Source organism: Bison bison, unplaced genomic scaffold (genome assembly GCF_000754665.1).
Source record: "Bison bison bison isolate TAMUID 2011002044 unplaced genomic scaffold, Bison_UMD1.0 scf7180017864274, whole genome shotgun sequence".
Taxonomy (NCBI): Eukaryota; Metazoa; Chordata; class Mammalia; order Artiodactyla; family Bovidae; genus Bison; species Bison bison.
The window spans coordinates 2,996,529-3,010,822 of record NW_011494846.1 but is presented as its reverse complement, the minus strand read 5'-3'; the positions used below and the strand labels follow the sequence as shown (position 1 = coordinate 3,010,822).

Sequence of the window (14,294 nt, the reverse complement as noted above, 5' to 3'; positions counted from 1 at the left end):
ACAAACCTCATTCCGTAGTTCATCAGGCACTCTATCTATCAGATTTAGTCCCTTAAATCTATTTCTCACTTCCACTGTATAATCATAAGGGATTTGATTTAGGTCATACCTGTATGGTCTAGTGATTTTCCCTACTTTCTTCAATTTAACCCTGATTAAGAAAAGCCATTTTCCACCCCCACCCCCCCTTTTTTTTTTCAGGTCAGGGAAAGACAATGCTGCTTCAGGGGAGGGTGTTAGGTGCCCAGAGTTGCCATATCCCATTACAACATCAGTGTTTTGTTGTTGTTGTTATTTATTTATTTTTTTAATTTGGCTGTGCCAGGTCTTGGTTGCAGCGCTTGGAATCTGATCTTTAGTTGTGGTGTGTGAACTCTTAGTTGCAGTGTGTGGGATCTAGCTCCCTGACCGGGGGGTCGACCCCAGGCCCCCTGTATCAGGAGCTTGGAGTCTTAGGCGCTGGACCACCAGGGAAGTCCCAACATCCATGTTTTAACATGTAGGTTTTGTTATCATTTGGGTATGGTGAGGCCAACAGAGGAGAATACATCTGCCATTGAAAAGGTGGTGTGTTATACTCAGATCCCAAGAAGAGGGGATATGCCCGGCCACATGGGCTGACATGCAGAAGAAGCCCAGGGTCTGTTACAAGGCACTGGGACCCAGGAGAAAACATGGACAAGAGCCTTTGTTGTTGTTTCAGTGGGAAGGAGTGGGTGAGGCAGGGTAGCAAGCGTAGGTAGGCTGCTGCTGCTGCTGCTAAGTCGCTTCAGTCGCGTCCGACTTTGCGACCCCATAGATGGCAGCCCACCAGGCTCTGCCGTCCCTGGGATTCTCCAGGCAAGAACACTGGAGTGGTTTCCATTGTGTGAAAGTGAAAAGTGAAAGTGAAGTCGTTCAGTCCTGTCCGATTCGTAGCGACCCCATGGACTGCAGCCTACCAGGCTCCTCCATCCGTGGGATTTTCCAGGCAAGAGTACTGGAGTGGCTTGCCATTGCCTTCTCCGGTAGGTAGGCTAGTTGGAATCATTTCAGCAGGCTCTGGGTACAGGAGCTGTCCCTAGGTGTCTGATAGTGGCCCAGAGAGTGCAAGTCCCATTCACTGAGGAGGAAGCTGGGGTGTGGGTGTTTTCTTTACACGTGAAGAACATTATCTCCGGTAGGGGAGCTGTTAGCTGTGTCTAGGAATTACCTAACGGAGGGAGGGACAGTCCCTCCAGTGTCAGCAAGACCCCAAGATGTCAAAGCATCAGATAAAATAAAAAGCATGGTTCATATAATCTGGAAGGTGGAAGGTCAAGGTTGTCCCAGGTGATCTCCTGGACTCCTGATAAATAGGAACCCCAAGGGCCAGATGCAGCCAAGCTGAGTCATGTTAAAACTAGAACCGAGATCAGCTCTTAATTTCCATGAGTTCCTTCAGTCCACTCTTTTCCAGCTTCTTAAATCACTTGAATGCATTTATTCCGCCCATGTGTATGGAAACAACCGTTTCACTGACCAGCTTGCTTGAAGTCAGGTTTGGCCCCAAGGCGGGGAACTTCCCAGGCTATAGAGCCTCAGTGCCTCTGGGAATGGGATATGACAGCACCTCCTTCAGTTTGAAATGAGTTGAAAAATGGTCATGGCGTAGCTGGTATTTGGGACAGTCAAAGATAAACAAACTAGTTAATGGTTTGAATTGTCTTTAGAATATTTTTAAAAAGATCAAGTGAGGTGGGGGAGTCTGATTTTCCAAAGCGTTTTCCAGGACTGCTTGTGAATGTCCGGATGTGGGATCTTGCTCAATATCAGAGGGCCTGCGTTGCCAGGAGCTTTTAGCCCTGAAGACTTTTCTTTTTAATGGTGAGATGTCGCTGTAAACTTTGGTGAGGCCCAAGAAAATTTCTCAGGGTTCTAATGCAAAAAAAAATTGCAAAAATCAGGATATTTGGAAAAGGGCATCATTATGTAGAACTCCCTACCCATGTCTAAGTTTCTGCTCCCTCTCCGCATCCTACGTGGATTAGGAGTGGGTGGATCCTCACTGAAAAAAGAATGAGCTGATTTACTAGCAAAGTTGTCTTTTAACAGAACCCAAGTGAAGCCTGGGAAATAAACAAGAAGGAAAAGTAAATGTGTTTGTTTTTTTTTTTAATGATCCCTTTAATCCTTAAAGCACTACTGTGAACAGAGGTAAGGAGAGGAAGAGGGGTTATTTTGAAATGCAACTATCTCCCGCCCAGCACCTCTTTTCAGCTTTCAGTAAAGAAGCGCTCTGAGCTGCAGGCTCATCTCCAAGGCCGTAGGAGCCCCCATAGACCAGAGCCTCACAGACCTCTAAGTTCCAGACTGACCGGCAGTGCTGAGAGGTAGCATCTCTGCATGCACCTCCCGCCCGATCCTCCGCAGAGCGAATGCTTAAACGATCGAGAAATTGGCTTCCGAGTGTGAAGTCTCATTTCCTTCCCGTCGCCAGGCCACCGGTCTCTTTGCTGACGGCCAAGGTGCAAATTAGAAGGTAGCGGGTTTGTCGGGGCCTGTTTGCAGGCCTGTGAGGCCCCCCCTGTGTGGCCCGGCCGCCCGCTGGGAAGGACTCAAAAGGGTGCCTGGGGTTCCAAGCTGCAGAAACACAAGTGTAGGGCCCGGCACGCCAGTGATGTGTCTCTCTACCCAGAAGCCTATCAGAAACAGGCTGACATCATCCCAGCTAAAATACTCCACCAGCTGTGTTTGCCACAAGTGACGGGGGCAGAGTCAGCCGAGAATCAGAGAAAGCGAGAGGGGGAGAGGGGCGGCCAGGGAGGAGGAAGGTCCGGATTTAATTTACACTCTAAGGGCTGAGGGCTTCCCTTCCTCCTCAGGGGGCTCTCTGAGGGGTTTTCTCCCCAGGCCTGGAGATCCAGTCTCGGTCTTTTCAACTGATTAGAAATCTCTTAACACTTGCACCCATTAGGAAGGTTGAGAGATGTGCAGAGCGTTTTCACTTAATTAGCCAAATCACAGATTTGATTGGGGAAGTTGTGGGAGGAAGGGGGTGGTTTTCTAAAGGACGGATGGCTTTGTGACCCCAGGCGTAAATCCTGCATGGAGGCAGGACCACAGGGACACTTGACTTCATGACCTACCACAGGCGTCCCCAGTGGATGCGGTGTGGCTGGTGGGAGAAGCCCCGAGCTTGGGGTCTGGACAATAGCAGAACAAAAATGGTCTCACTTCTCTCTGAGCTAGGGTTTTTCTCATCACTAAAATGGGCAAATGATTCCTTATACAAGATCATATCTTCAGCATCCTCTTTGTTTTTGTATTCCTTTGCTTTCCTGCCGTGCAGAACAGCCCTTGTAAAATTTACTAGCATCCACTAAACAAAAAAAAGGAGTGGGGGGAGGGATATATACAGGGAAAGTTACCTGACTTTATGCTAATAATCAGCATGTAGATCCAGGGAGAAGGAAAGCCACCCTCTATAGAAACAAGGGAATTTTCACTGAGGGATTATTTTCAGGAGCTGAATTCCTAATTATTATTGTGAAAAGAGACCTCCAGGGTGGTGGATCTGAAGCTCCCTGTGAGGCAGTGTAGCAGAAGAATGCTTTCGCATATCCATCCCCATCTCTGTGGTTTTGTCCTTCCCAGAGCAGTATTTCTTGGCCCAGGCAAAGTATCCTTGCATCCCAGTTCCCCCAGGCTGGTTCTCCTCCAGGAGAATTGAAGGATCTCAGGCACCATCTGTCAGCCCGTGTGCACCACATGAAGCCTCTCGGTAGCCACCCATGGTCTCCAGAGTCTATGGTGAGCCCAGAAGGGATCCTGAGATGATAATAACATCCACATGGGAGCCCGTGTGATTCAACTGGAGGGCAGAGCATCGTCTGCTTGGGTGGGAAGCAGGTTAAGAGGTCAGAAAATGCAAGACCTGGAGCCGAAAAGACCCAAGGCTGAATCTGTCCTCCACCCCCGGAGCTTTGGGACTTGGTGCAAATCACAAACAGACTAGTGCACACATGCTTGATGGTGCAAATGACACATGTGCCTTCCATCCGGCTCGTGTTGTAGTGTGAAGAATGAAAGTGATGTAAGAATGAAAGTGAAGTGAAGCCAGAGTGTTAGCCACTCAGTGGTGTTACTCTTTGCAATAGCCCGCCAGGCTCCTCTGTCCATGGAATTCTCCAGGCAAGCATACTGGAGTGGGTTGCCATTTCCTTCTCCAGGGGATCTTCTCAACCCAGGGATTGAACCTGGGTCTCCTGCATTGCAGGCGAATTCTTTACCAGCTGAGCCACCAGGGAAGAAAGGAAATTCGCTCAAAAGAACCAGTTCAGTCAGTAGTGGATAGGAGGTCCTCAGCAGTGTTAGTTTCCCTTCCTTGCTTCTGCTTGGGTGGGACTTTGACCCTAAGAAGAGAAAGGTTAGGTCCTGAAAAGTGAATGAGTAAAAGGCTTCATGCTCTTACAAGAGCTTTTGGAAGGAGGGACAGTTTAGAAAAGTCTGGAAGGAAGGCTGAACTTTTCTGGTGAGTCTCTGCCATTTCACTCTGCCTGTGTTCTTGCAGCATATTCCCAGGAGAGGTCCAGGAGCATCCCTCGCCATCGTGTTTCTGTGAAGGAAGTACCATGACCTCACGCCGGCCTGTGTGCACACAACACTGTCTGGTTTTCCTGAGTGTGAGCTGGACTGGAGGGGTCATCTAATGGTTGAGCCCTGCACATCAGTGACCAATGCAGAAACGGGCTCACACACCTCTCCTTTGCAGAAAGGATCTGGGCACCATGCCCACTGAGGAACCCCCGGCCTGGGACAGCCCCACTGGGGGAGCCCAGGATTCCATCTTTGAGCAGCCTCTGCAGCCCTCCGTCTCATGTTCCCCAGGCTTGACTTTTCTGAAGAGTACACAACATTTTGTCAGTACAATTTATCTGTGATGAGGCTGCCTTTTTTCCGTTAGTGCTGGGCTCTGTCTCTCATTAGGGCTGTCTGTCGCTCCCCCAGAGTCAGGAGCTGCCTGCTTCCTTTTACCTCCTTGGTGGCTGCTTAATATTCCATGTCATTCTCTTCTCCCAACTCGTGTGTGTGTGTGTGTGCGTGCGTGTGCATGCACACACACACCCATACAGCATGTTACAATGACATGCTTACTGTACATCTACTGTTGGCTTTTCTTCCATTTCACTATTTTTTCATTTGACCGCTGTGTTCTGTGAGCCACCAGTGTCTGCATTATGCATTTAATGGGTTAGCTGGTGCCTAAAAATAGCCAGAGCCCTCCTGCAGACAGCACAGACACCTGTATAGTCCCTAAGCAGCCAAGGCAGACCGACTTGCCAAACATTTTACACATGGGGCTTGGTGGATGTGAACCCTGATGAATCAGAAAATGGGTAGTGCTGCCCTCGATGCAAAGCTCATTACGGCCCTGGGTCCAGTGATTGGTGATAAACCTCCTAGCTCTAATGCCAGAAAGGCTCTAGCAGAGAAGCAATATCAAACACATTTTTGTTTGTCTGTGTTCCCTCCCACTCCCCCCAAAAGAAGAAAAATGCTCTGCTTTAGCATGTGTGTGATATAAGTGCCCCCAGCTTGGGGATCTTACATGTGTTATTGAAGCAGATTATCTGGGACCATTGTAGCTTATAGCTTTTTTTTTTTTTAAGTAGACTTTATTGTTGAAAGTAGTTTTAGCGGAAAGTACAAAGTTCCCAGACACCTCGAGTTTCCCGTTATTAAAATCTTGCATTTTAATGGAACATGTGTGACTTGTAATTGATGAGCTAATGTTGATGCATTATTATTAACTAAAGTCCATACTTTATATTAGGGTTTACTCTGTGCTGTACATGCTGTAGGTTTTGAGAAATGTGTAATATCACATATCCAGCCTTCCAAGCGTCTTAGAAGATAGCTTCCCCACCCTAAAAAGATCCTTCATGCTTTACCTATGGGTACTCCCCACCCCACCCCCAACCCTGGCAATCACTGATCTGTTTCCATCTCTGTAATTCTCCCTTTTCTAGAACGGCATGCAGTTGGACTCCTACAGTATGTCGCCTTTCAGACTTCTATCACTCGGGAACATAAATTTACAGTGCCTTCATGTTGTTCTGTGGTTTTGAAAGCTCGTTTCCTTATAGCACTGAATAGTGCACGTTTGTTCTTTAAGGCATGCATTTTCAGACCCTGGTAGGGAGGGAAGGCAAGTGGGACAGACCCGTGTGCCCCAGAGCTGCCCTGGCACCTGCCAACTGGGTCTCTGGGAGCCAAGCGACATTGCGAGAAGAACTCAGCTCATCCATCATGTGGGGCTTGTGTTTGGAGGCGTCTCTGTGCTGGTATGTGGGTTTAATGAAACAGCTTCCACCAAAGACTGAGTCAGGCTTAGCGTGAACGTGATGAAGTGTTTTAAATAGAACACTCACAGACGCTCTTACACTCGACTGAAGAGGTGTGACTGTTTTTATTAATGATTTTTCAACATTGAAGTAAATTGGGCCTCCGTCAGCCCCTCCGTCTTTGCTCCAGTGTTTTCAATTTTTTTTTTTTTTTTGACATGGAGAATGTGGTCATGCAAACTAGCCTTCGAGGAGAGCAGACAGACTTTTGTCTATGGGTGAAACAGGACCCAGAACTTCACTTGCAGACAAAGTTAGGGATTCCCAGTGTAAGCATGTCACCGAAAGTGAGAGGTCCTCACCAACACCCACTTCTGAGTCATGTCCTCACTCCTGGATGCAGGCAAAATGTGTATATTTGCCATAGGCTCGAGAAAAAAATGCTTCGTAAAACAGAAGCCCTTCACATTTGTGAAAACAGGAATTCTCATGAAGGAAAAGGGAGACAAATTTAAACAACAGGCATTTTGTTTTCTTTATATCCTGCTCTCAGTGATACGTACATATGTGTGTGTCTAGACAGAGCACCAATCTACTGTTGAAAAATACAGCCAAACAGCATAGATGTGCGTATATGCATGCACAGTTTAGGTATGGCGGTCTTTGAGTAGCTAGAGGTATTTTACTGAACTTAAACAAGAGCTAAGAATGATCATAAAAGGTGGTCAGTCGCCAGATCAGGAGGCGACACTAAATAATTATCAGCCCAAAGTGAGGATGGCATCTCCCTGTCTTGGTTTCTTCATCTTGAATAGAAGTTGGAGGCGATCGTTTTAGAGGAGCTGGTTTAGCGGGGCTGATGAGGTGGGGGCAGGTTCCTCTTTGGAGCCGTGGGGAGCAGTGGGTGTGTCTGGAGCCACGGGAGGAGGGCGGGAAAGGGCACAGGAGGCTGGAAGGTGACCACCCCTGAAAAAGAGAGGTGCTGGATGCAAGGCATCCAGGGATGAAAGGCAGAGGGGGCCTCAAGCTGACACCAGAACAAAGGCTATTCATGCTCCCATTTCATCCTCCAGTTTGCTTCAAGTGTTTGGAAAAGGATGTATTTATGTGATGAAAAAAGAGAAACTGGCTGTGTCGAGCTGCCAGGAGTTATATAACAGGTTTTGGTCTTGTATGGTCCTGCCCTCATGAATATATTTTCGTTGGGGTTTAATCGGAGCCCATTTGAACCTCGACAAGGTCATAAAACGAAATCGTGGTTATTAGCGCAGCTGAAAGCACAGAAAGGAACCTCACGCTTGGGGAGAAAGTAACTGAAGTATGACTCAGTGAGCTCAGGGTGAGCACTGCGTCTGACAGGGGACCGTGGGGTGAGGCAGCTGTGGCTCAGCCTGGAACGGCGCCTGTGAAGAGCTGAGCGAGACCCAGGGAAGGTGCAGCTCCTCTCTGGGCCAGGAGCATGTGTCCCGCGGAGTCCCGGCTGGCAGTCGCAGGCCCAGGCAGTCTCTCTGTAGCATCTAAACACTGGCCGCTATTGGCCAGTGGTACGTTGCAGTGTTTTCACTCATGGAGGGCAAACACAGAACCAGTCTTTCAGATTTGTCCTGAGCACCCATTACAAGCCAGGAGGTGTCCTGCACCCTGGGGATAAATCAGTGAGCAAACCAGGTGGGATCTCAGCACAGCACCCCCCACCCAGAACATACCGTCTCTTGGGAGTTCATGGGCCGAGGTGAAATGGAGAAATATGGAAGTAAAGAAAAAGACACATCAAAAGATAACACGTGCTGTGGGAAAAAATAAAGCAGACTAAAGAGGATGGGGAAAAGAAGGATGCAGAATAGTTCAACAGGGTGTTTGGTGACACTCTGAGAAGGGGAACAAGAGGCGACAGGACACAGAGCAAAAAGGCTTTCAAGTGGAGGGAATAGCGGATGCACAGACCCAGAGGCACAAGCGTCTTTTGAAGTGAAAGACCAACGAGAAGACCAGCATTACTGCGGTGCAGGATTGAAGGGGTGGGATGCAGACCATGCCAGGCTTGTTCACAGGGCTTTTTCTCCCAGTGAGAAGCTGGCTTGGCCAGGACTGTGACCGAGGAGGCAGTGAGAAATAGGCTCATCCTAGCTGTATTTGGAAGAGAGAACCCCTTGGACTTGCTTGTGATTTGGATGCGTGCGGTCTGGGAGGAGGAGCCCAGGAACGTACGATGCCCAGGCTGTTGACCTGAACACTGGAAGTGTGAGGACGCGGCTCTTGGAGGTGCCAGGAGGAACCCAGGAGGGGCGTATCAGGGGTCTGTTTGGGACATGTTCAGTTAGAGTTGCCAGTATATAGCCAAGTGGACATCGCCAGGTAACATGGTTGCCAGTATCCAAACAGGCCTTGGTGAAATTACTGGTTTTGTATGCGTGTTCTGGCTCCTCACTGAAGGCAGGAACTAGGTCTTAAACAGTAAGTCTCACACTCTCAGTGTTACATTTTGAACTTGATTCAAACTGCAAAACCTGGAATGTGAAGCACTTAATAATATTTCTCAGCACCAGAGGGAGCCCCACACGGGCCTCAAGTTCAAGGAATTCAGACTCATTTCTGGTTTAAAGCGACATCATGTCCCAGAATCCCACCATGTCTGTTTCATATCCACAGTCGTACCTGTTGGCCTTGACAGCATGTTTTGAGGCAGATAATGCTCCTCTGTAAGGGAATTTCAAGCAGCAGACCCAGCCATATACATTCTCACTGGAAAATCTGTCAGTATGATTTCTTCATTAATTGTTAATGATTACTTAACCTTTGAGAATGTTTATGACCTTCTGAGAAACCTAATTGCAAAATGAAAATACTTTTGTTATGACTACTTCAGTGTGCTTATTTGAGATATGTGTAAATGAGAGTTTAACCTTCACCTGAGGAAGGGCAAAACCTTACTTTAGTTCACATATATCCAGCCCCCCCCCCCGAAAAAAGTGCATTACCTAGATAATTCAGGCTACAGCATTAGGAAGGGAAGAATATTCATGAGGATAAATATTAGCGAGGATAAATAACTAGGAGAAAGATAACATGGGGCCTGAGCCATGCAGGTAAGCCATGCTTACCACAATCAGATGACCTGAATCTTTTGCTCCTAATTTGTATGGACCCAGCTGAAGGGGTGGCATCTTTTCCTGGGATGGCAGAGCTCTCTGGGGAGAAGACAAAGCAAGCTTTTAGGAGGAAGGGACCAAAGGCAAGCTTTTGAAATGACAGAGAAGATTTCCCCAAAGCTCTCTAGGTTAAAATAACCCATTATCATTGCCCTTTTCAGCATACCTCTCAAATATTCTCCTCTCTCCTCATCACTTTTCTTTCATGCATTATTAGGTAGGCTGTTCAAGCTATCAGGCACCTCACAGAATTTCATTCTAAGACCTGCTTTTGGAGTTTTGAGATGATAGAACAATGAAGGGCTTTTAAAATGCCCCCAAATATGGTGTATGTAACGGGGGAGCAGGTACATCTGTATCATTCCTTATGGAGTCATCAGTAACGTTACTTGTCACAAAGGCTTTGAAGCCATCTTCTTAATGAGTCTGTCGCACTTGGCAACATGTAAAAGTCTTCACGTAGATTTGTACACAGAAGTTATTTTCAGAATGTGAACACCGGCTGCTCCGAGGGATGTGTGTAATATGGCTGATACAGCAAGAACCCCTTGGTTGGTAGTTGTTGGGCTGACCGTCAGCACAGCTCTACCCAGGAGCAGGGCTCACCTAGGAAATGCAGCCAACAGTCCCCACTTGAAGTAGGATTTGTTTCCTCTGCTCTGTGTATGATGATAATGGCTTTAAGTGGTTTGGGACAGGATTCATGGAACTAGCTCCAGGTTGGTCCTCCCAATTGGAACTCAGTGGGTATCCCCATCTGATACTGTAACGCGTAGGTATGTTTGTATATGTCTGCATGATGTGAACATAGCTCTGTAATTGAATATCAGCCTCATATATAGGGAGATACTTGATTCACATAGCAGATGTAAGGCTGATGCTATTTCACAATTTTTTGTCTCATGGAACAAATCCATAACCTCGGGTCATTGGATTCTATTTATTCCAAGTAACATTCACCACTTTGGGGGTAGTGTAAATGTTAAGTTCATCTCTTCTGGTGATACTATAATATCTTTGTTCACAGGGGCAGAGATCATAACATAAGAAAAAAGAAAACGGGTTTGGGGGCTACAGAGACTGGGATTAAATCCCAACTCCATCAGGGTATAGTCATGACATTAGGTCACTGATTCAATCTCTTTGACACTTAGAGATCCTTAGTTGTAAAATCGGAACAACAGCATTTTTCTCACTAGTTTATGTGAGTGTCAAACGAAATACTTTTTGTGAAGTGTGTACCTAAATGTTTAACAGATAGTAGGAACTCAAAAATTTTTTTAATTCTCTTTTCGTTATTCAGACAGTCCATAACAATGAAATTTTCCCCAGATAATATGAACATTTATATGGGCTCATGCCCACACACTGGAGAAGGAAATGGCATCCCACTCCAGTATTCTTGCCTGGAGAATCCCATGGACAGAGGAGCCGGGCAGGCTACAGTCCATGGGGTCGCAAGAGTCGGTCACAACTTAGCGATTAAACCACCACCATGCCCACACACATACTGTAGTCATAGGCTTTCATATAAATTCATTCTAGTTGTTTTTTCTAAAAACACTTAGGTCTTCTATGGAGCAAATAAAATATATCATTCAAGAAGTGCATCTAAAACAGGATTAATCACAGTTATCAAAAAAAATAGGTTAAGTAGAAAAGCCACAATCCATGTAAATTACATGAAATTATACTACTTTTAAAGTGAGATATCTTAATTATTTATGTGTTTCTGGATGTGTGTGCATGAAATTCAACAACATTTTCAATATTATTGTATTTAGTCAATACAGCCATCTTTCTATATCTGTGGGTTCCACACCTGTGGAGTCAACCAATCACAGATTGAAAATATTTATGGAGAAAAAAAATTCTAGAAAGTTCCAAACAGCAAAACTTGAGTAGTTCCTAGGCAACAATTTACATAGCATTTACATTATGAGTAATGTAGATGAGTTAATGTATGCAGACAATGTGTGTAGGTTATATGCAAATACTGTGCCCTTTTATATGGACTTGAGTATCCTTTCAGTCATTTCAATGTATCGAAATTTATGGTAATACATGGCACACGTGTGCGTGCTCCAGTCGTGTCTGACTCTTTGAGATGCTATGGACTGTAGACCACTAGGCTCCTCTGTCCATGGGATTTTCCAGGCAAGAATACTGGAGTGGGTTGCGATGCCCTCCTCCAGGGGATCTTCCTGACCCAGGGATTGAACCTGCGTCTCCTGCACTTCCTGCATTGGCAGGCAGTTTCTTTATCACTAGCGCCACCTGGGAAGCCTGCAGCCTAGAGAAAACAACAGCTACTGAAAGCATGCTGGGCTTCCCCTGCTTTCAGTATTTGTCTTTCAGACAGAAGAGAGACTGACTGGAGTGCCTGGGCCTGACCGTGTGGCTGGGCCAAGCCCGTGAACTGTTTTGTATTCACTGCACCCTCAAACCCCTGCAGTGTTGCCCGGTTTCAGGTCCTGGGGAAGCCCTCCCTGTTTTCTCCAGCTCTCTTTGGTTCTCCTTCTCCTAAATTCCTAGAATATGCATTCATTTGTCCAACAAATACTTATTTTCAACTACGTGCCAGGTACTCTTTTCGGGGCCAGGGACACGGTGATGAACACGTAAGTGCCTGCCTCATGAAGCTAAAATACAGTCTTAACTCTGATGCCTGTTCAGCGCTGCCATCGGTGAGGATAGCATCTGTCCAGTGATTAATAAAGCACAGGAACATACTTTGGGCTTGAGTCACATGCAGCGCTCAGCGCCTGAACACTAAGTAGGTGTTCCATCATCCTTAGGCGGGGTCCATTGACTTGTTTTAACAGAGACCAGCTACAGAGCAGATACACAGTAAAACTATATTTTGAATACTGAATTTAACTTTGACTGGCTTCGCTATACGGTAAACACAGGTACAGCAGAAAATTAAGAGGCTTATTTACATGTGTTGGTAGAGGCAGACTGGGGAACTGAGTCTGTCTTTTCTTCCCATCAGCTTATGTGCGAATGTATGTTTGTGTACATGTGTATATGCGATAAAACAAGGATGAAACATCTTCATCTTTTCCTTCTTTCTCTTCTCCCTCTCTCTCCCTGTTCCCACAGGTCAGCGTGGAAGTTTTGGTAGAGTATCCTTTTTTTGTGTTTGGACAGGGCTGGTCATCCTGTTGCCCGGAGAGGACCAGCCAGCTCTTTGATTTGCCGTGTTCCAAACTCTCCGTCGGGGACGTCTGTATCTCGCTCACCCTCAAGAACCTGAAGAACGGCTCTGTTAAAAAGGGCCAGCCCGTGGATCCGGCCAGCGTCCTGCTGAAGCACTCAAAGGCCGACGGCCTCGCGGGCAGTAGACACAGGTATGCCGAGCAGGAAAACGGGATCAGTCAGGGAAGCGCCCAGATGCTCTCTGAGAACGGCGAACTGAAGTTTCCCGAAAAAATAGGATTGCCGGCCACGCCCTTGCTCACCAAAATAGAACCCAGCAAGCCCGCGGCCACGAGGAAGAGGAGGTGGTCAGCGCCCGAGACCCGCAAACTGGAGAAGTCGGAAGACGAGCCACCTTTGACTCTTCCCAAGCCTTCTCTCATTTCTCAGGAGGTTAAGATTTGCATCGAAGGCCGCTCTAACGTAGGCAAGTAGAAGCCGCGTGGGGAAGGGAAAGCTGGCCCTCCTTTATCATTTGTATCCAGATTACAGATGTACTGTAGGTTAAATAACTCAGTATTTACATGTTATCCTCTTACTTTAGGGTTCTGTTATAACCTTGTCATTAGAGTTACAGTGGGCGTTGGGCAGGCGATCGGTGCATATGCTTTTTCCAGGCGTGTCTCTCGGCAGGTGGGGTGCCAGGGTGGGTCCAGCCCAGGCTCCAGGCAGGTGGTGGGCATCCTGGTTGAGATGAAGGTGGCCCCATGGCACCCGCCTTTTCTGGCATCGTGGATGCACCCACGGGGGCACCGACTTCCACCGGCTTCAGAGGGATGGTCTACGGGAAGGGAGCTGCGTCAGGGGGGTGTGCGTGTGCCTGGGTGACACTTCTGTGAGGGTGTCTTTCTCTCTGCCTCCCTCTCTCTTGCTCTCAGCACCAGATTGGAGGTCTGGGGGAATGTCCTCAGGAGGTTCTCCCGTGCAGAGTCAGCATCGGGGCCTCCGAGAGAGGTACCAGACAGCAGATGGAAAGCTAACCGTGTAAAGGAACATTCCCCGCCCCCCCCCCAACTTATTTTACAATAAAAGCAACTTTTAATCATAGAGATATATATATATATATATATTTCCCCCTATGGGGCCTGACTGCACTGATATTTTTTTAAAGAGCAACTGCCACCCATGGGATTTCGTTTCTGCTTTACTAGTGCAGTAGTGATGTCTCCAGGGCATCGTGGTGGGCAGGCGGCCCTTGCTGGCATCGCTCCGCACTGGTTGGGGGGGGGCGCTGGGCAGCAGGGGTGGGGGAAAGTGAACACCCCCTCCAGTCTCTGTGCAGTGTTAGGAAAACCAATCAGGTTAATTGCATTGACTTCGCTCCCAAGAGACAGACAAACTGCCCTTCAAAAGAGCTGCAGAAGCTCTTTGCTTTGGGTTTGCAAATCTTTTGTCTTTTAACTCTAGTACTGTTTATAGTTCATGACAATGGACAACTCGGGTGCCACTTTTTTCAGATTCCAGTGTGACGTGAGGAAATAAGATTTTGAAGATAAGCATATATATTACTATCTCTAAGTACTTAAAATGCCGTTCACACTTTATTACCAAGCATCTTGGTCTCTCATTCAACAAGTACTGTATCTCACTTTAAACTCTTTGGGAAGAAAAACAGAAAAGAAAAAAAAAAAAACTAACC

General features: G+C 47.0%; 1 protein-coding gene across 1 annotated transcript in view; it reads left to right on the top strand.

The window, feature by feature from the left end:
• ATXN1 (ataxin 1) overlaps positions 1 to 13,723 on the top strand; it is a 204,765-nt gene extending 191,042 nt beyond the window's left edge. Inside the window, exon 7 of the mRNA XM_010848829.1 lies at positions 12,560 to 13,723. Within this exon, the coding sequence (XP_010847131.1) occupies positions 12,560 to 13,090 (531 nt within the window). The 3' untranslated portion in view covers positions 13,091 to 13,723. The remainder of the gene's footprint in view (positions 1 to 12,559) is intronic.
• Positions 13,724 to 14,294: the final 571 nt, after the last annotated feature.